The following is an 18,666-nucleotide window of genomic DNA, read 5'->3' on the forward strand; positions in this document are numbered from 1 at the left end:
GTTCTGGTTCCCTTGGTGCAGATTTGGTTTTTTTTTTTTTCACCATCCCTTTTTCCTCATTCCGTGACGAGAGATTGGGCGCTCGTCATGATTATCAGACGCTAGCCCGAGCTTTATATAAGGAGCGGCCACACCCAAACCTGACCCCGGAGTTCTTAGCAGATTTCTATTCTTTCCCTACTTCTCTCTTCCCCTCTCCCCCCACTAACATTTACACACAAATTTTCTTCTGTCTTTCTTTCAGTGATGGTTTTCGGGCGCCCGGGGCAGTCCACGGGCCTAGCACCCTTGGGAGTATACAGACTAACCTGACTGGGCGAAGACCGTTGGAATGGATCATCGCCCTACTTAATTTTGGGAGTATTTCCATGGGATCTTTCCTCCCTCTCTTTTCATTTCTTGCATTCTCATCCCGCGGAAAATATGAAGAAATCAATAAATCACCAGTGTTGGGAGGTGAACCCTCGAGTACTTGGCCTCGTTCGTTATGGTGGATGAGCCGCGAACGCAGCCGAGACCCGCGACGAACGTCATGACGACCTATTCAATTTTACCAGGAGAAAGAGATAATCAGTTCATTTCTTCTTCTTTGGTTCTTTTAGAAAAAGAAATACTAACTGGAAAATCACAGAGAAATGATTCAGATCTGCTACTAATTAGCAAAAAAAGACAGTGGAAAGAGAATGAATGTGGTACAAAGGAGACCGGAAACTACGTTGCTTTCTCCCACTGAATCCTCCCGCAGTAATTTTCCCTCTCACCTGAATTCTCTCCACTTGCCCTTTCATCCCTAACTGCTTCGCGAACTGTAGGTATTCGTTTCCCTTGTATTTTATGTTTTATGGATCTGTCGTGTTTTTTATTATTTACACTTTCCTGGTTTGTTTCCACTTTGGCCACGCACTTGTTCTTCCCACAGTCTTCGTTTCCCCCCTTCTTTCCCGGGAGCCCACACCTATGCAATACGTGTAACCCCCATTTGTTCTCTTTATGGTTTATCGGGCCGAAGCTGGTCCTTTGATCATCTAGAGCCATCAGCTTTATCCCCAGACTATGATTTGACAGTTACCCCCCCCCCCCCAGACCCCATACACTCAATTTCTCCCCACCCTACCTCGTCCCTTTATTGCTGGCCTGGCAGAACCTAGCTGCCTCAGGCCACAAAACCACGTGACCTACAAACGGAACACCAACCTCTGCCCTTTTCGTTCCATCTGCTAATCCCGGGACTCGGCCTTAGCCATCCGTTCGCCAGTCGGAATTTTAAGTAGTCCAGCCTTGTCGGTATGTATTCCCCATGACTTCATTCTTGACCTTCCATTTCACCTATCTATTCCCTTTACGACAAAATTGTTCTTCACTTCCCAATCTTGTGGAAGGGCCTCCTCCCCCCCACGACCCGTGTCGCGACCGAGCGCGCATTTCCCCAAAACAGGCCCACCCTACGCGTATCTATCGTCTAGAAACGTCATCGGGGGCCCTACATTTACGTGCCCATTGATGCAAATGATGAATTCCGGGTTGGATCGTTGATTCCCGAGGATGGCGCGCGACATGAAATATATACCTTTACTGACAGTGATTGCGCAGATGGGTTGGTAAAATCGCACGACATGAACGCCTGGGCCGTTGACGCCTCGAATCTCCCTGGTCAGGATAACGGAGCATTTAATCCTTCCACAATCGACCCTGCCGCTGCTTTTCTTCATGCCTCTCCAAACCCACAGGACCCGAATCAGTTCCAGCGCATGTTCAATGGCGTGCCGCGGAACGCTTCCCCGGGCTTCCACAATCCCAACCAGGTGATTCCATCCAAACGACAAAGACCGGAAGATGGCATGCCTATGTCACCACGTCCTGCTCCCGGTGGGGTGGCCGGGGGGTCGCGATCGCAGACTCCCCAGGTTCCCTACCCGGGCTATCAAGGCCAGGCCAATGGAACGCCGCAATTCCCTCAACATCCTACCCCCTACCAACACCTACAACAAGGTGCCTCGCCAAATGTGACTCAGTCACCAGTCATGCAGGATTTCGACCAGCAAAGCGTTCGCATGGGGACAGCCTCTCCCAGTCCATTTTCTCCCGCTGGCCCCCATGTTGGTCCTCATATGTCACCGTCGCATTCAGATAATGGAAGCCGTGTCAACACCCCACAAAACAATAACTTCATGCCAGGACAAGCCTTCGCACAAGGTATGGGTGGCCAGTTCCAACAAGGTTCTGGAATGACTTCGGCGGCATCCCAGCCATCTATGCAGGCTCAATTTGGTAATATGCAACAAGTGCCGCCGGGATACCATCAAGCTCTGGCGGCCCAGCAGCAGCGACTTCATGCCATGTCAATGCAGAACCGGCAAATGAATCCCAATCCGCAGATGGCCGGGCGCCCGGGCGGTGGTGGCATGAACCCCATGGCAAACCCCCAGCAGATGGCCGCGATTCGGCAGATGCAGCAGCAGAATATGGCAAAACCCACCAACCCTGAAGCCTTTCTGCGAGCGGTTCATAAATTCCAGACATCGCGTAACCTTGCGTTTGATCCAAATCCTATTATCAGTGGCCGCCAACTCAATGTTGTCCAATTGTATGGAACAGTCATGAAGATGGGAGGATCGAAGAAAGTCACTGCGATGAATGGTTGGCCTGCGGTTGCACAGCATCTTCAATTCCCTCAAATGCAGTTCCCAATGGCGGCTCAGGAACTTCGGGAATACCACCAACGAAATCTGGCGCCTTATGAGCAAGCATTCATCAGCTCACAACAAAAACAAATGGAACAGATGCAGCAGCAGCAACAACAGCAGCAGCAGCAGCAGCAGCAACACGGTCAGCACCCCCAACAGCAGCCGCTTCAGCCACAGCTGCAGCCAGGCGGAATTCCCCGACAGCTGAGTGATGCGTCAGCGATGCAGTTCCAGTCTCCTGCGATAAAACAAGGCCAGGGCTTTGAGCAAACACATCAAGCCTCCCACTCCCCCCAAAACAACACACCCGTCCCGAATCCAGCTCCTGCCCCACCAATGAATGGATTTGCGACCCCAACACAAGCACGCGGCCAAAGCAAACCCCCTCAACCTGCACATCGACTAAGTGTTTCTCGCCAGTCACAGTCATCGGTTCCCCCGTTAGACAGCACTGGGCAATTTGCAGTGCCTTCCCCGTCACAACAAGGCAAAGCTACCTCCGCCACACCTGGACCTGTCCAAGCCGAACCTAAAATGGAACAGGTAACAAAGAAGCCTCTTGAGGATCCGTTCAAGCCAAAGGTGCTTACTGAGCACCGCTTGCATGGCCCCATTGCAGTGGATGAGATGTATCAACTTGGCAGTGACATATTGAAGTTGAAGCCTAGTGTGCCGGCATTCGCAGAGTTAGGTGTGGTGGATATTCACGCGCTAAACATGGGACTCAAATGTGGAATCCAGGCAGAAATTCGGGTTGCTTTGGATACTCTCACTACCTTATCATTTGACCTTAACACGTCTATCTCTCTTGAGAACTGTGATGATTTGGTTGAAAGTCTGGCGGATTGTGCCCAGGACCAGGCCGAATTTTTGGCTGAACATACGCTCGAACTGCCTGAGGCCATGCCATTACGCTCTTACGAAGAGGTAACACGGGGTTGCCAGTCTGAATTCACATCGCTTGTGGACGTCCCTGAATTCGGGAGCATTGAATACCTCCTGGACCGAGCTGTGGAACGATTAATATGCATCACTACCATCATTCGCAACTTCTCCTTCAACGAAAATAACGCAGCAATTCTGGGTATACCCTGTGTTACCCAGGTCTTCGCCGACGTCTTCCGCTGCCTTGGAACCCATCAAATGTTCCTACGGACTGACCAGAATACATTGGATTTCATGAAGGACGCGGTCATCTTTATGAGCAATTCGGCGCACGTCATGCAAATCCCCGGAAAGGAAGAGGCTTCGAGCCTGCTGGAATTTCTTCTAGCCTTTGCACCTTTGCCAGAGCCGACATCGAAACCAGACAAACTGATATTCACAGCTTTCAACCCTTTGATCCATCGATATATACCTGCTGCTGTGGATGGTCTGGCTAAGCTGCTGGCGAGAGACGACCCGAATCGAATCTACTTTGGAGCCATCTTCTCTGGGGATGGCTCTGTCTCTCCTCGGCCGGATCTCCTAACCCGTGCATTTGGCCTTGCTATTTGTGCTATTCCTGATAAGAAGCATCTGGCGGTTGCAGATGCCCGCAAGATTCTCCTCCTGCAAGGGCTGTTAGCTGCGGACGTTTTGACATCATTTGCAGACGGATATATGGCAAGATCGTGGTTTGGGTCTATTGATGGGTTCGCTATTCATCTCCTGCGACTCTCATGTTTGATTTGCACTGAACGCCTTCCACAACTCGCCAGTATCCAGCAAAGGGGGCCCCACGAGGCGGATATTTGGGCATTCACCAGCATCATCAATCGTGGACTGGCCATCCTACGCCGTCTGGCCGAGAAATCAAAGCAAGTGGACAGTACATTGCCACTGAAGCTTCCATCGGGTGTTATACCTCGCAAGGAAAGTCTACTCGGGGCGTTATTACTTCCCAGCATGGACCCGAGGATCATGCGCCATCTCCTCACATATGCTAGTCTTGCAGAGTGAATCTGGTACTTTTATACCCTTATGTACGGACGTTGGCAGGTATCTTTATATTCTGCCATCGGGTAGAAAGGAACCCTACTTTGTACGAAGCATTTACGAGAATTTGATTTCTGTCATGTCATTAGTACTCATGTCTCCAGTCAATGGTCAATCTTGCTTTCTTTAGGCGCCTGTGGAAATGGGGGGAATCTCTTTTTGACTATTACTTACTTCCATTATTTGTTTTCATTGTCAGATAGCGTGTTCAGTCTTTCAGTGTACAATGCTCAAAATACCCTTGACCGGATCATACGATTTGTCAAAAAGTACGATATACATATGTACATGCAGTCCCACTGAGGGCCCTCGCAGTTAAGTAATAAATATATAGAGAACTCCCTGGTTCCAGGAGAGTGATTTATCATGTAGTCTCCTTCGTCAAGACCTTGCGATCGGTGGTATGGTCCCCATCGCATATTATTCTACAAGGAAACCCACTTAGATAGGGCTAAAGACAGAAATTAGGCTGATGCATTGAATCATTCAATAAGAGAAAAGACCTTGGCACCCGCACCGAGTCATGGAACATATACAGTGTAGAAATGGTACAGGGAGAGTATAACTCAAAAGCAAGCGCCGGGAAACTGCAAATGGAAAATAGAAAGAACCCAAAAGGGAGAACACCAGCAATCGAAGAAAAAAAAAGGCAGAAAAGAAACAGCCCCAAGCAAGCGAAGATTAAGAAGAAAAGAACATACGAGGCAGGGAAATGAAAATACCCACGGGCGTCTCAGCCCACCAAAGCCACTCGAGACAGGAATGACATATGATATCCCCCCTTGCCTTGTATGCTTGCTGGCCTCAGTGTGATCTTATCCTTCTAAAGATCTATCGTTCAGGGTCGAATCCATCCCGCGTGTAGAATTTGCTCAATGCTTTTGTGGCCACCTTCATTATTGGATGGCCGGTGACACATATTTCGCGTGGATATGGTGCGAATAAGAGGAGAAGAAAAAGATGGAGAAATTAAAAGTTCCGCTCCTGCAGGAACTTCAGGATTTCGGTTTTGCGCCAGCCCTGCACCAGATAAGTCATTAGTATTATAACATGTTGATGTGCAGCAATAGCACGATAAAGAGCCGAATCGCTTACCTTAACAATGATATGGCCTGTCAGGCGATTAATGCTCACGTCCGAACTCCGCAGGTCAACGCCCAGGGCCTGTGCCAGGTCCTCGCGTAGAGCATCCAGATCACCCTCGGTCTTTTGGATCTTGGTAAGCTGCTTGGTGCCGCCGGCTTTTGTGACAAGGTAGACAGGCAGCTGGTTGGAGCCAGTACGGCGGATGAAGTAGGGGAGGTTGTTGAGTTGGAGAGAGGGGGTGGCTCGCGCAGTCTGCTGGGGAAATGGGGTCGAGGACGAGATGGGTTGCTCTTTAATCGCTTGGGCTTGGCGGTGGAGGTGCGTCAGGAACGTGCGCGTTTGAGAGTTGTAGGTAGATGAGCGGGGAGAAGCTATTGCGAATTGCGATGGTTAGCTGGACATATTTCGAGAATTCATCTTTGTTCTTTCAACCGGGACCCATTTCACGTCAGACTCTAGGATTCTTAAGTCCGATGTTGAACCTGGACTGCCACAAGCCATGACCACGGCAACTAGCGCAGTATGGCTAGAGGTACTAGCCCCAAAATTTGAGTGAAGTATTGTTGGTTGTATGTCCAGTCACTTACAAGATGTAGGCCGTGTAAATATGGAAGACAGGCTAGATGTCTGCACGGAAGCCACGGACTGGGTCAGACGGGAGTTGGCGCTCTGCTTGCACACGGTCGAAGCGACCGAGGCCGAGTGTCGAAGAGACGCCATTACGCGTCAAAGAAAAGAGGTTGGGGGAAGGAGAGAGGGCAAGAAGCGACACGACAAAGCTTCAATCAAGTACCGAGAAACAAGAAAAGCGCAAGTTTCTCTCAAGTCCTGATTCTGCCACCGCCCCACGTCTCCTGGCCACCCAAAAGGGTTTAGCGTATCAAACCCTCCCGCACACAAATTCAATCAAAGAGACATCGCTGTGTCTTTTGAACCAACCCACATCCTGCGTCCCACTATGGCAGACAACGCCCCTCCTTCCGCTGAGCAGCTCAGCGGCGCTGCCCCTACCGATGTCGCCCCCGAGCATGACCTTCTACCCCGGTTGATCCCTTACCTTGACCGCCACCTGGTTTTCCCGCTGCTCGAGTTCAGCGCCGGCAACGATGAGGAGGACAGCGAGATCATTCGGGCCAAGTACGAGCTGCTCAAGCACACCAACATGACTGACTACGTCGCCAACCTGTGGAAGGAGATCAACAACAGCGACTCGATCCCCGAAGAGTTTGTTAAGAAGCGCGAGGAGGTTCTGGCCAAGCTGCAGCACTACGAGGGCCAGGTTGAGAAAATCACCGAGTTGCTGCAGGATGAGGAGGTTGTGGGCAACTTGCGGAGTGACAAGGCCGCTAACTTGCGCTTCCTTGAGGAGCAGCACGGTGTCACAACCGAGATGGTTGACGGCCTTTACGACTACGGCCGCTTCCAGTACAGCTGTGGTAGCTACGGTAACGCCGCCGAACTGCTGTACCAGTTCCGTGTTCTGTCCACCGATAACGACAAAGTTGCCTCGGCCACCTGGGGTAAGTTGGCTTCCGAGATCCTGACCACCAACTGGGAGGCTGCGATGGAGGAGGTGCAGAAGGTCAAGGACTCAATTGAGACTCGTCTGTTCAACAACCCGCTCGCCCAGCTCAACAACCGCTCTTGGCTCATCCACTGGTCGTTGTTCCCCTTTTTCAACCACGACGCCGCCCGTGACGTCCTGACCGACCTCTTCTTCTCCCCCGCCTACATCAACACCATCCAGACCAGCTGCCCGTGGGTTCTACGCTACCTTGCCGCCGCGGTCATCACCAACCGCAGCCGCCCCCACAAGCACTCCGGTGTGTACCAGAAGCAACTGAAGGACCTTATTCGTGTTGTGCGTCAAGAGGACTACGAGTACACCGACCCCATCACCGACTTTGTCAAGGCGCTCTACGTCGACTTTGACTTTGAGGAGGCCCAGAAGAAGCTGGGTGAGGCCGAGGAGGTTCTCCGCAGTGATTTCTTCCTTGTGTCCGCTGCGGATGCTTTCGTTGAGGCTGCTCGTCACCTTATCTCTGAGAGCTACTGCAAGATCCACCAGCGGATCGATATCAAGTATGTATCCGACTCAATTGAGATTTATCTTTGGAGACAACACACTGACTTCTATCTTCAGCGATCTCTCTACCCGTCTTGGTCTGAGCCAGGATGAGGGTGAGAAGTGGATCGTCAACCTCATCCGCGACACCCGTGTTGACGCCAAGATCGACTACCAGGAGGGCACAGTTATCATGAACCACCCGCCGCAGTCGGTTTACCAGCAAGTCATCGAAAAGACCAAGGGTGCCTTCTTCCGCACACAGGTCTTGAGCTCATCTGTCGCAAAATGAACAACCTCCCCCTCCATCTGTCCTTATCCATGAGCTGATGCCAAAACTGAATCTTTCTTCTTTTGTTATTATCAACCCCAAATGTTTTTTTCTTTTTGCCTCTCCCTTTTATAGTCTCCCCGTGTATGTCACAACACGGTTCTTTTGTGAGGGATGAGGGACTCCGAGGCAAAGTGGCATCCGGCTGGCGTTCTTAGGTGGTCCAACCTTTTCTGATGTTTCTTTTTTACCTCTAAGTCCACAGTTTCTCTTCTTCCATTTCCTATTTTCCCCCTTCTGTCATCAGATCGTGCTTTCCTCTTTTCGTTGGTTCCTAGGCTTTGAAGAGCTTTAGTTGAGAAGCGGGTGAAATAGAAGGGGCACCGTGGTGCTCTCCCCGCACTTTCGCAGAAGAACAAAAAGAGAAGAGATAGGGAATTATGCAGTAGACTCCCGAGTTAGTCGGGGTCTGGTGGATCTATGCTGTTACGAATGGTCTATAGAGATGAGTGAAAATGATGTCTGACAATATGTCTGGTCCAATATGTGTCCTCGTAAGTCGCAACAAGCCGCATAAGATAGCCAAGGGGAAGAGACAACATATGGCCCATGACATATCCGTAGATGTGCACGAGGTTTGACAACAATAACCGTTATAGCCAGAGCAAACGTGGAACTTGGGAGCATTTGAAGGGTATCGTAAAACAAATATGCTCAAAAGGACGAATTGGCATTCCACTTAAATACCCAATTGTCTGATATATCTTCCTCTCAGGAATCGAACAAGGTCCGTTTCGCCTCATCCGGAGATAAACCCAGTCCGTGGATTGAACCATAAAGCAGAAAGAATCTGGCAACAAGAGAGATCCGGGCAACCTTGGATATGTTATCCTGGGAGAAGGATCTGACCCTGGAATTGGAATTTGCACGAGATAGAATGGATCAAGATCAGAAAACAGAGTAAGAATATGTCGTCCTATGGACAAAGAGTCCCATGGAATTAGATCGACAACCATGGATAGTCCTGGATGAAGCCCCGATAGGATGGATAGATCAAAGGTCCTGGGAAATTCAGGGAGCGACAATTTCAAGTTTCCAGTTTCCAGTTCACGGTAGGTATTACCGTCTACTTCTGGTCTCCTGTTCTGGGTGTCGACGTGCCCGGGAGGTTTCAACCGGTATCAGTTCATTGATATAGGGCTCCGAATGTCGGGATGAAGCATGGCCATTGGTATTCTGAATTTGGTTTGTCATGCGTAGAGCTTCCTGTTTCTCGTATTCTCGAGACATGGTAGCCAAATCGTCGATTTGCTCCTATATGTGAACAAGACTAGTCAGCTTCTCGTTGATGCATTTTGATCTCGCTTTGCTCTCTTTCCATTGCGTCTCCTGTTGGTCGTGGTAGAGAACAGACCCGTGTAAGAGGAACCCCTGTGATCAGATATCCTTCTCGCCCCTTTGAAAACACAAGGAAATCTGGTTAGAGTGGGTTAACTGTGGCGCGTAGTGGGTGGTGTAGCCCGATATACCTGGTAGCTATATGGCCGGACTGAAGCAGTGGGACCGAGGAAATAGTGGATATGTCCGAGGACGATATGACGGGATAGTCCATATCCTGGGAGCCAGTATTGTTGGACTTGCGACATCGTGATTTAGAGGTTTGGCGATAATGGTATGTGGTCCACGGGTCTTGATATTGAAGTAACACCACCAACGAGTAGTCCGAGCACCTGTGGTAGATGCTTCGGGGTGTGTATACCCGATTGTCTTTTTGTTCTTTTGGCTTTCTTCAGGATCACATAGGGTATAAATAATACAGCAGTACTATCAAGTCGAGCCTAAGGAAAACGAACCCCACGTATCACCCGTAACAAGCGGTCTATGAAGAGCGCTCCGGAGAGGAGATGACGAATAAGATCAATCCCATGCCAACTTTTGTAATTTCCCCCTCCAGATCCTTGAGCGGAGCCAGGTGGAGGGTAGTCTCAGAATTCAAATTTACAGCAAACTCGCGTACACCATGAACCCGCTTGCATTCGAACTTCAGCGGACAAATAGAAAGCAAGATATGCAGGAGAAAGGCCTAGGTAAAATCCCCAAAGGAGACATATAGTATCCACCAGTCTGGAGTGCACCCGGGTAGACAGTAGACTAATACCTAAATGGGGGTGCATCGCAGAAAGGGTGAAAGTATAAACCCACAACCAATTGATCCAGTCCCAATTGGCATTGAACATTCACGGAACTGTCGGGGAAAGGGGTTTGGTTCGCCTCACTCTTGGAGTCAACGACACCCAACCCTTTTTCACCGGTCTTGCTCCCATTGATTAATCTGAATATCAAAGTCTCAATTGGATCAATCATTCTCGGATCTGGTCAGAACTTAGCTCATGATGTTCGTTGCCGACCTGTTCCATCCCGGGTCAAAAGTGAGGCTTGACTTGGTTGGGGATAGAGTTAGCATATGATTCCAGATATGCATTGAACAACGCAGCAAGACGGATCATTTTTCGTTCCCAAAAAATCCTTTAAATCAATTGAAACCTAGTGGAAAAAATATCCCACACCGCACATTGTTCAATGCGCCAAAGTGGCTCTTGATGTCGTGGCACCATGTAGTCTAGTCCCTTTTGACTAAAGCCCGCGCTGAGCCGATGCAGGCTGTTTCTGCCATCCAACGCTTCTAGGGCGTAGTGCCTTGGTCTCGTATGTCGAACACATTTCGGCCCACAGTTCCTGGGTTCAATCAGCAAAGCCACGTTCTGATTTGTCGGAGACTGCATCTGCCCCGATCCTGTTGAAATCGGAACTCTAACTTCTGGGGACTTGATGTTTTGCGTTCGGTCGTCTGGTCTGGTTGGGTTGTGTTGGGCTGTGAGAAGGTAGATCCAGAAAGTTGGAGGAGTGTTGAGGACTTGCATATGGAATTTCCCATAGTTTTATGATTCTAGGGCTTCCTGGATATTATAACTACGGAGTATGTGTATACAAATCCAGCCAGGATGATCGGCGTGTAATGTACTATTCTCTAGTCTTTTCATAATTCGTTCGAAAAACCTGCCAATTCCATCTCGTTTCCTGTCAAACCATATCAAGCTCTCACTGCGGCGGAATATAGGGGTTGATAAGCATGTCGCTGAACCTACAAAAGAAACAGAATTGGTTAGCCGAGGTCACAATGCAACAGGTGCAAAAATTAACTCACTTTTCCAGCTTGTCCTTTCCGCGGACCTCCTCCACCAATAGTGGCATGCGAACCACGTTGAAGTCTTCATACAGCTCCTCAATCTGCTCCAGGTACTTCTTCTGCATCTTTCTGCGCGCAGTGCACTGGTCACAGCCGCTGCCCTCCTTGGGGAACAACAACTGGTTCACGACAATCGAATGGGTATCAATGCCATAGCTAGTCAACTCTTGAATCATCCGCTCGGTCTCGTAGAGCGACAAGAACTCCGCAATACACACACAAACAAAGGTGGTCATATCAGGGTTCTTGAACTGCGTGTTGACCTCACCAATGGTCTCCCGCAGCGACTCCATCTTCTGTAACAACTCATCCATGTTCTGTCCACCAGGCAAACCACCCCTAGCGCCCAGGATCGAGTTGAGCATGGGTCCAAACTGCGATGACAGCTGCGACAACTTCGCCAGCGCCTTCTCAAGGACTGTTGGGAACTGCAGGAAACGCAAGGTGTGACCGGTGGGTGCGGTATCGAACACAATCACCTCGTACGAGAGCGACTTGACCTGCTTCAGGACTTCGGCAAAGGACATGGCTTCATCAACACCGGGGATCTAAATCGTGGAAACAGCGCTCCGCGTTAGTTGGATGATTCCGTATACTCCAATATCACCTCGTTTCCTTTTCCACTTACACTGAACGCCAGATCCTGCATCATATTGCCCATACCCATTCCGCCCATAGCGTCATCCTGACCATCTCCATTGGCCAGGAGATCCTGGATGCTGCCATTGGGATCGATCTCCATAGCGCTGAGATTGTCATAGCCGTCAACGAGACGGGCCTCCTTTCCAAATTTCTGGCCAAAGGCATCGCTCAGGTTGTGGGCGGGATCGGTCGAAATCAGGAGCACAGATTTGCGGGCTTTGGCGAGCTGAATGGCGAGCGAACAGGAGGTGGTGGTCTTACCCACACCACCTTTGCCGCCGACGAAGATCCAGCGGAGAGTTTTTTGGTTGATGATCGACTGGAGCGTGGGCTCCATGTCGAGGTCGTCACTGTGGACCACGGCGGAGGAAGACATGGTGATGTTTGCGGAGCTTAGGAGGGGTGTGGGGGAGAGACGGAGGTGATGTTCAAAATTGATGATTTGCCCCGCAAAGGCGATCGAACGTTCCGGAACACAGTCTAGATAGTTACAAATGACATGGATGGAGCATGGAACATGATGTTTGTTAATCTTGTTTTAGTTTACCAGCAAAATAGAGATATAGTGATTGGTTCCAGTACCTAACGTTTGTTACTCAGAGAGATGACGTACATAAAACGATGTTAATGCCACATCACCTGATGGTAGTTGTGCCAACTCTCCAATACAGCCATTCAACAAGAGAAATTCCAAGATACATCTGATAAAGTACCTATTCCACGGGCTTAACCAATTCTGGGCATAATTAATGAGATCATTAGGTCCATGGTAGCGCAGGTAGCTTGCGTAGAAAAGTTTCTTCGTTCATTTTGCCTATGAATACGTATATGTTCTTCTCTCTTTTCTTCCTTCTAGTTTTCTACTTACAATTTGGAGAACTATTGAATATAGTAGAAAGAGTAGGTAAACAGTATAAGTATATGTAGAACAGAAGCCCAGTTTCGCTAATAGATTAGTTGGCCGAAGAGACGAGGTAATATCAGGTTTCCTAGGTAATAAACAGATCAAACCAACTCACTCAGTGTGCTTCGTGAGTATCACGCATATAGAGAGCTCTACCCACTACACAGTGCATTCCAATTATCAATTTTATCAGGTCAACTACCATGGGAAGTATAAAGATTGTCTGATCAGAGCGGAGTGCTGGGGATGGAATCTTCTTCACTGAATAAGCATTGATTGCAGTAATTTCCTAAGTATTTCCTCTTTCCTATAACCTTTTAGTCAGAATGAGTTGATATCTGAATGATTAAATCAATGATCGTCGAGAACCCGAAAGTAGATCCACCCATGGCATCCTCCGCATCGCTATCGGTGCTCTCCGATGCCAATGGCCCATAGAAATTAACCAACTTCCCGTGGATAACTCAAATTTTATTTCACCGAAAAACCGACATTGACTTCCCCTCTCACGTCCCTCACATCTATATGGACCACCCCCGTGAAACCGCAGACCGCACAGCCAACCGTCTCGCGCTCTACCAGCAACACCTTTCCTCGGCCCCGCTCTCCAAGACCAACCCAACTCACCAACCCACAATGGCCGCCCGCGACCCCATCACCTGCCACTGTCTCAACACATTGACTGGCACCCCGGCCGCAAACCTACCTGTCACATTGACACTGCTGTCAACACCTGCAGCTTCCAGCCCCGTCACCTTCCACGCTACAACCAACGCCGACGGCCGCGTCGCAAAGTGGACGCCTGCAGGCGGTGCTTCGGCATCTTCTGTCCCAGATATTCTGGCGGCACTGCCGGGCGCAGAAAGCAAGACGAACTGGTCTGTGCGCTTTGACGTTGGACCCTGGTATGAGGCGCAGGGTATTGAGAGCTTCTGGCCTGAGGTTGAGGTTAAATTTACTGTCAAGGGTCGCGGCCGTGACGGAGAGGAGGGTTGGCGCCACTACCATGTGCCCGTCCTTTTGGGTCCTTGGAATTACTCGACTTACCGTGGATCTTAATGGACGTTTAAATAATTAAAATTCATTATTATGTTTGCCATGTTCAAAACGCCTTGAAGTTTCGATAAGGTTGTAGTACTTAGATGTATTCTGATTCTATAGAACTGGGTATGTTCTTTGTCATATTGGCATAGAATCGCTCGCCTTATATCATTAGGCAAGATGGCCGAGTTGGTCCAAGGCGTACGGTTCAGGTTCACCTGATCCAGATTTCCGTATCTCGTTTTCGGGGCGTGGGTTCAAATCCCACTCTTGTCAATTCTTTTTGTCTTTTTATGCTTTATCTTGACCCTCAATGATGTTTCTTCTTCCCTCCTTCCTTCTGTGGCCCTTTTCCGTTAAAGTATAAGAGGCGGGTTTTGTTTTGAATTTTTGTCATTTATAAAGAGTTCGTCATGTGTGCCGTTAATTTGTCTCTATGAATGTGTAATTTACATTATGAAATGACTCCTTATGCTCCTCTGCCACGACCGCCACGACCACCGCGGCCTCCACGTCCCCCGCGGCCTCCGCCACGACCACCTCCACCTCCACCGCCACCATTCTTCTCTACCCCACCTCGTCTCTGACCACCGCCTGGGCTGAGAACATCGCGTTTCTTGTTATTGGGACGGCCATTGGGACGGCCACGGGGACCACCGGAGCTGTCTCCATTCAATTCACTCAAGCTCCCGAAGTTGAATCCAGGGACACCCTTCAGACCCATCTTACCAACGACCTTCTTATCCATAGGGGGAGCCTCGGGACAAGCCATACCTTCAATGGCCATTTCGTTGGCGAGTTGGACAAGACCGGCCTTATCGAGACGAAGCTGCTTCAGAAGACCTGATCCAGCAAAGAATCCAATGTAAGATGAGTAGGCACGTTGCTTTGTGACTTCATCGATCTGGTACATGGCCGCGTCGACGAGGGGCTTGAAGGCGGGAGCCTCCGCAAGGATTGCGTCGGTCTGGGGGTGCGGCTTGATGGGCAGATGACGGTTGACCTTCATGAAGAATGACTCGGCTTGAGTAAGGAGGATGATTGCGCGGCCATCATTGCCAGCACGGGCTGTACGACCAACACGGTGAACGTATTGTTCGCCGTTTGAGGGCAGTCCAACCTGAATGACCAAGTCGACGTTGGGGAAATCCATACCACGGCCAATGACGTCTGAGGCGAACATGATTCCGGTGGCCGCTTCTTTGAACTGGGCAGTGGTTCTTGTGCGGATGTTCTGGCTGAGACGGGAGTGAATTTCAAATACATTCAAAGGGGTTAAGCCTTGAGAGAAGACCTTGGCGCATAGAGCGACCATGTTGGCAGTGACGCCGAAAACAATGATCTTGGAGCACTTCTGACTCTCGAGCTTGATAAGAGTAGTAAGAGTAGTGAAGGTCTCTGCCACAGATGGAATCACCACGTGGTACTGGGGTACTCTCTCGTGCGTTGGTGACTCGTTCTTATCAATGGTAGAAATGCTAGTGTAGCCCTCCTTCAACACCACGTTGACCACTTCCTTGACCTTGGGTGGAACAGTGGCTGAGAAGCACATGCCTTGCCAGCCGGTCTTCTTTGATGGAATAAGGCGAAGGATCTGCTTCACATCGGCTAAGAATCCAGCTTCGAGCATAGTATCGGCTTCATCCAAGACAAGGGATTGAATGTGGGAAAACTTCTCGGCGGTGAATTCGTCAGACAGGTAATCCTTCAGTCGGCCCGGTGTTGCTACCAGAACAGACGGAGCTCCCTTCATGAAGCGCGAATGAGCGGAGGCGCGAGCTGTTCCACCAACCGCAATATGACACTCGAGAGGCTTGGACAGTTGTGAAGTAAGTTGGTCACACGATTTGGCAATCTGCTGGGCAAGTTCTCTGGTGGGAGTGATAATCAGAATAGCGACCTTGCCTCTGGGTGGCGCACTATTTCCCTGGAGGAGGCAGTGCAACGCGGGCAGTAGGAAGGCAAGAGTTTTTCCGGTGCCAGTCTTGGCTTGGACGAGACAATCACTGCGCCAATCTGGAAGTTCAGTCAGAACACGCTGTTGAACGGGGGTCATGAACTGGAAGTCCATGACTGCCAGGGCTTGAAGGAGTCTGGGATCGAGCTTCCCAGCCATGGTGGCATATGGCTGGGAGCCAACGTTTGTAGGAGGAGTTTGCATGATGCCTGAGACTTTGTATCTCAAAGAGTCACACAATGGTTGAATGAAAATTTCAACCCGAAAGGTGTCTGGGTAGGCACGTTGTTGACGGTAAGATATGGCAGAACAATAATTTTGGAATTTCTTATCGATAAGACTTTTGGTGGTTTGGGGAAACTTTAATTATCAAGTCAACAAGCGAGATCAAGTAGTTCCTTTTAAATCACCGAGTGACTTAGAAGGTCAAGTTACTCTTTAACAGATTTATCATCCTATGCTATAACGAGACTTTGAACAAAAAAAAACTAATATGACAAAAGCTGATAAGCATACCTTGATTGGCCATCGTGAGATCTGCGGCTCGGGTGGGTCCTCATTTTAGTTTGTTCCTGTAAATAAAGTCTTGACTCTTACCTCAGGAAAACACTAAATTTACTCTAGAAAATCCGATGATTAAATAGCTAAATAATTGAATAATCAAATTCAAAGCCAAGATATATCTATGGAGCCTAGTCCCGAGTCGAAGTTTCTATACAGGCTGTGCTTTAACCATTTGGAAGGCTAAGGTTTGATACAGCGTTTACCTAGGATTTGCACATTTATTCCAACTAATAAGTGGCGGAATGGACTCGTACATACAACGGATGGTAAATATATCTAGATAACAAAGCCACATCATACTTCTCCTTAACTGGAAGTCCCTATCGTAATCAAAAAAGACAGGAGATTGCATTCATTTCGTTTTGAAGGCTCCCTCGATCGGACCCTCGTCCGAGATATGGTTGTAAGGCCGATCGTATCGTTGTTCCATCTCTTCATTGTGCTTTCTCACATCCTCCGGTAGATCCTCATGCTTCTTGCCTTCCATGTCAGATAGGTTTGACTGCCTGCCATCTCGAAGAGTAGGATGAGCTTTGTTTGAGGGAATTGGGTGGTTCGGCGTATTATCACGTTCACAGCCTTCCTCATCCAGATCATGCTCATTGGCTTTATCAAAGTTCTTGGCTGTACCATGAACATAACACGATTGGCCAGGGAGTTTGGGCAGAGGGCGACCGAGAGGAGTAGAGGAAATAGGCGCCCGGATTCGCGACGGAAGTCGTAAGAAGGTGCTCATTTTGGGTTGTAGGTAGAGGATGAGGGTGGAGAGGATAAAATAACTTTGGGGTCACAATGTTCGAAAAGGAAGGGGAAAAAAAAGCCTAAGGAGATTTGATTTTTGAATATTGATTTTAAAGCAGGTTTCTACATCTCATTAGGAATATGATGTGATGCTTGCTCTTTCTCGCCGTCGTTGCGATGACGTATCTCGATGTCATATCTTGCCAAGAACATAGAGTTCACCCTGCCCCTTGTACTTTATGATTGCCCCTGTACATATCTGGACTGGGCTACTCGAAATTACTCAACTCCAATAAAAATGGCACAAAGCCCTAAATGCAGCTTGGTGTTCCTTAATGACGTAGTGTGTCATTCATCAAAAGACCAGCCATGAGACCAACATTGGCGAAAGCACCATATGCACAACGGAATTAAAAATGCTTCGTATTTAATAAAATAAAAGGATATCAATTTACCATAATTCGCATTACCCTTGATATTTAGCGATCCCTTGGGATGCTTACTGAGCAAGCACCTTCTGCGTCGTAGGTAGGGAGTCATGGATTTATATGCTACTGATTGCACCGCCACTTCTAGCCGACTGACTAATTTTTTGCCTAAGGTAGGAACAAATTTGGGTCCTTCTAAGCCATCTTATATTAAAGACACCGATATCAGTGAAAAGGCCTCGAAAAATATCAATAGATGCTGTCACAGTGACTATAATCTCTGCCATCAAAGCCTTAAAGGCTGAGATAGAAAGAACCTGTGGCAGAAGGTATAAGAAGGGGAAATGATATGCTTTGGCCATGAATACATGTTACCCAACGACAGGGATATCGTGATAATGGTGAAACAATCCAGAGCTGCACAAAGAAAGGCCAGGATGGTCCCTAAGAGTATATATTTTATCAATTGCGTGGCGAGGTAGAGCCAAAAACTTGAGAGAATTATGATAATCTGACCTGAAATAGACAGTCCATGACCAATCTCATCAGCCTCAATAGTCATTATTGTAGATTGTGGAAGTTAAGAATATTTTAATTGACTTGCGCATGGTGCTTCTGTCTGACCCTGACTGTGTTCGGTCGCGTGGCCCCAGATCGCCAAGATCCACTTGGACCCTTGAAATCGTTGGTTCAAAGGTGAATTTTTTTTTTGACATTTATCAAGAGTAATCAGGTATGAATGATCTTAGATTCGTGGATAGAGTCTTCAAGTATTACTTGTGGAATGAATCACGTTGATCAACATTCAATTGGGCCATATAGTGTAATTGGAGCGACGATAGGGCAGACATATTAGAAGTTTGTTCATACCACTTTTGAACACAAGCGTAATAATTGCACAGGCAAATTTGTTACGACTAGTACATACAGTGACAGGTCAAAAGTCTTAACACCCCATTTGATTATGTAATATTCTGCCAGTCAAAATCGTTTTGAAACTAGGCGAGTTGGTATACACCACTGCATACTAAGGCTTATTTAACCCATAATATTGAATCA

General features: G+C 48.6%; 8 protein-coding genes across 8 annotated transcripts; 3 read left to right on the plus strand and 5 right to left on the minus strand.

The window, feature by feature from the left end:
* Positions 1-1,613: 1,613 nt before the first annotated feature.
* On the plus strand, positions 1,614-4,625 carry N7520_007888 (putative ARID/BRIGHT domain protein (SWI1); the record flags this gene model as incomplete). Its single annotated transcript, XM_057141822.1, has 1 exon — positions 1,614-4,625. One exon carries the CDS (start codon positions 1,614-1,616, stop codon positions 4,623-4,625), a length of 3,012 nt encoding a protein of 1,003 aa, XP_056995828.1.
* Positions 4,626-5,630: 1,005 nt separating this feature from the next.
* Positions 5,631-6,467, minus strand: N7520_007889 (mitochondrial 54S ribosomal protein mL49; the record flags this gene model as incomplete). The annotated part of the gene is made up of 4 exons (XM_057141823.1): positions 5,631-5,681; positions 5,757-6,118; positions 6,230-6,273; positions 6,331-6,467. 4 exons carry the CDS (start codon positions 6,465-6,467, stop codon positions 5,631-5,633), a joined length of 594 nt encoding a protein of 197 aa, XP_056995829.1.
* A 238-nt stretch (positions 6,468-6,705) lies between these two features.
* N7520_007890 (eukaryotic translation initiation factor 3 subunit E) lies at positions 6,706-8,104 on the plus strand (the record flags this gene model as incomplete). Its single annotated transcript, XM_057141824.1, has 2 exons — positions 6,706-7,829; positions 7,891-8,104. 2 exons carry the CDS (start codon positions 6,706-6,708, stop codon positions 8,102-8,104), a joined length of 1,338 nt encoding a protein of 445 aa, XP_056995830.1.
* A 1,098-nt stretch (positions 8,105-9,202) lies between these two features.
* On the minus strand, positions 9,203-9,729 carry N7520_007891 (uncharacterized protein; the record flags this gene model as incomplete). The annotated part of the gene is made up of 2 exons (XM_057141825.1): positions 9,203-9,397; positions 9,613-9,729. 2 exons carry the CDS (start codon positions 9,727-9,729, stop codon positions 9,203-9,205), a joined length of 312 nt encoding a protein of 103 aa, XP_056995831.1.
* Positions 9,730-11,182: 1,453 nt separating this feature from the next.
* Positions 11,183-12,348, minus strand: N7520_007892 (ArsA family ATPase; the record flags this gene model as incomplete). Its single annotated transcript, XM_057141826.1, has 3 exons — positions 11,183-11,225; positions 11,289-11,878; positions 11,959-12,348. The coding sequence occupies 3 exons, from the start codon at positions 12,346-12,348 to the stop codon at positions 11,183-11,185; spliced, it is 1,023 nt and encodes a 340-aa protein (XP_056995832.1).
* A 1,053-nt stretch (positions 12,349-13,401) lies between these two features.
* N7520_007893 (hydroxyisourate hydrolase) lies at positions 13,402-13,935 on the plus strand (the record flags this gene model as incomplete). The annotated part of the gene is made up of 1 exon (XM_057141827.1): positions 13,402-13,935. The coding sequence occupies one exon, from the start codon at positions 13,402-13,404 to the stop codon at positions 13,933-13,935; it is 534 nt and encodes a 177-aa protein (XP_056995833.1).
* Positions 13,936-14,386: 451 nt separating this feature from the next.
* N7520_007894 (P-loop containing nucleoside triphosphate hydrolase protein) lies at positions 14,387-16,078 on the minus strand (the record flags this gene model as incomplete). The annotated part of the gene is made up of 1 exon (XM_057141828.1): positions 14,387-16,078. The coding sequence occupies one exon, from the start codon at positions 16,076-16,078 to the stop codon at positions 14,387-14,389; it is 1,692 nt and encodes a 563-aa protein (XP_056995834.1).
* A 712-nt stretch (positions 16,079-16,790) lies between these two features.
* N7520_007895 (uncharacterized protein) lies at positions 16,791-17,174 on the minus strand (the record flags this gene model as incomplete). The annotated part of the gene is made up of 1 exon (XM_057141829.1): positions 16,791-17,174. The coding sequence occupies one exon, from the start codon at positions 17,172-17,174 to the stop codon at positions 16,791-16,793; it is 384 nt and encodes a 127-aa protein (XP_056995835.1).
* Positions 17,175-18,666: the final 1,492 nt, after the last annotated feature.

Source organism: Penicillium odoratum (genome assembly GCF_028828045.1).
Source record: "Penicillium odoratum strain IBT 22623 chromosome Unknown utg000005l_segment0_segment0, whole genome shotgun sequence".
Classification (NCBI taxonomy): Eukaryota; Fungi; Ascomycota; class Eurotiomycetes; order Eurotiales; family Aspergillaceae; genus Penicillium; species Penicillium odoratum.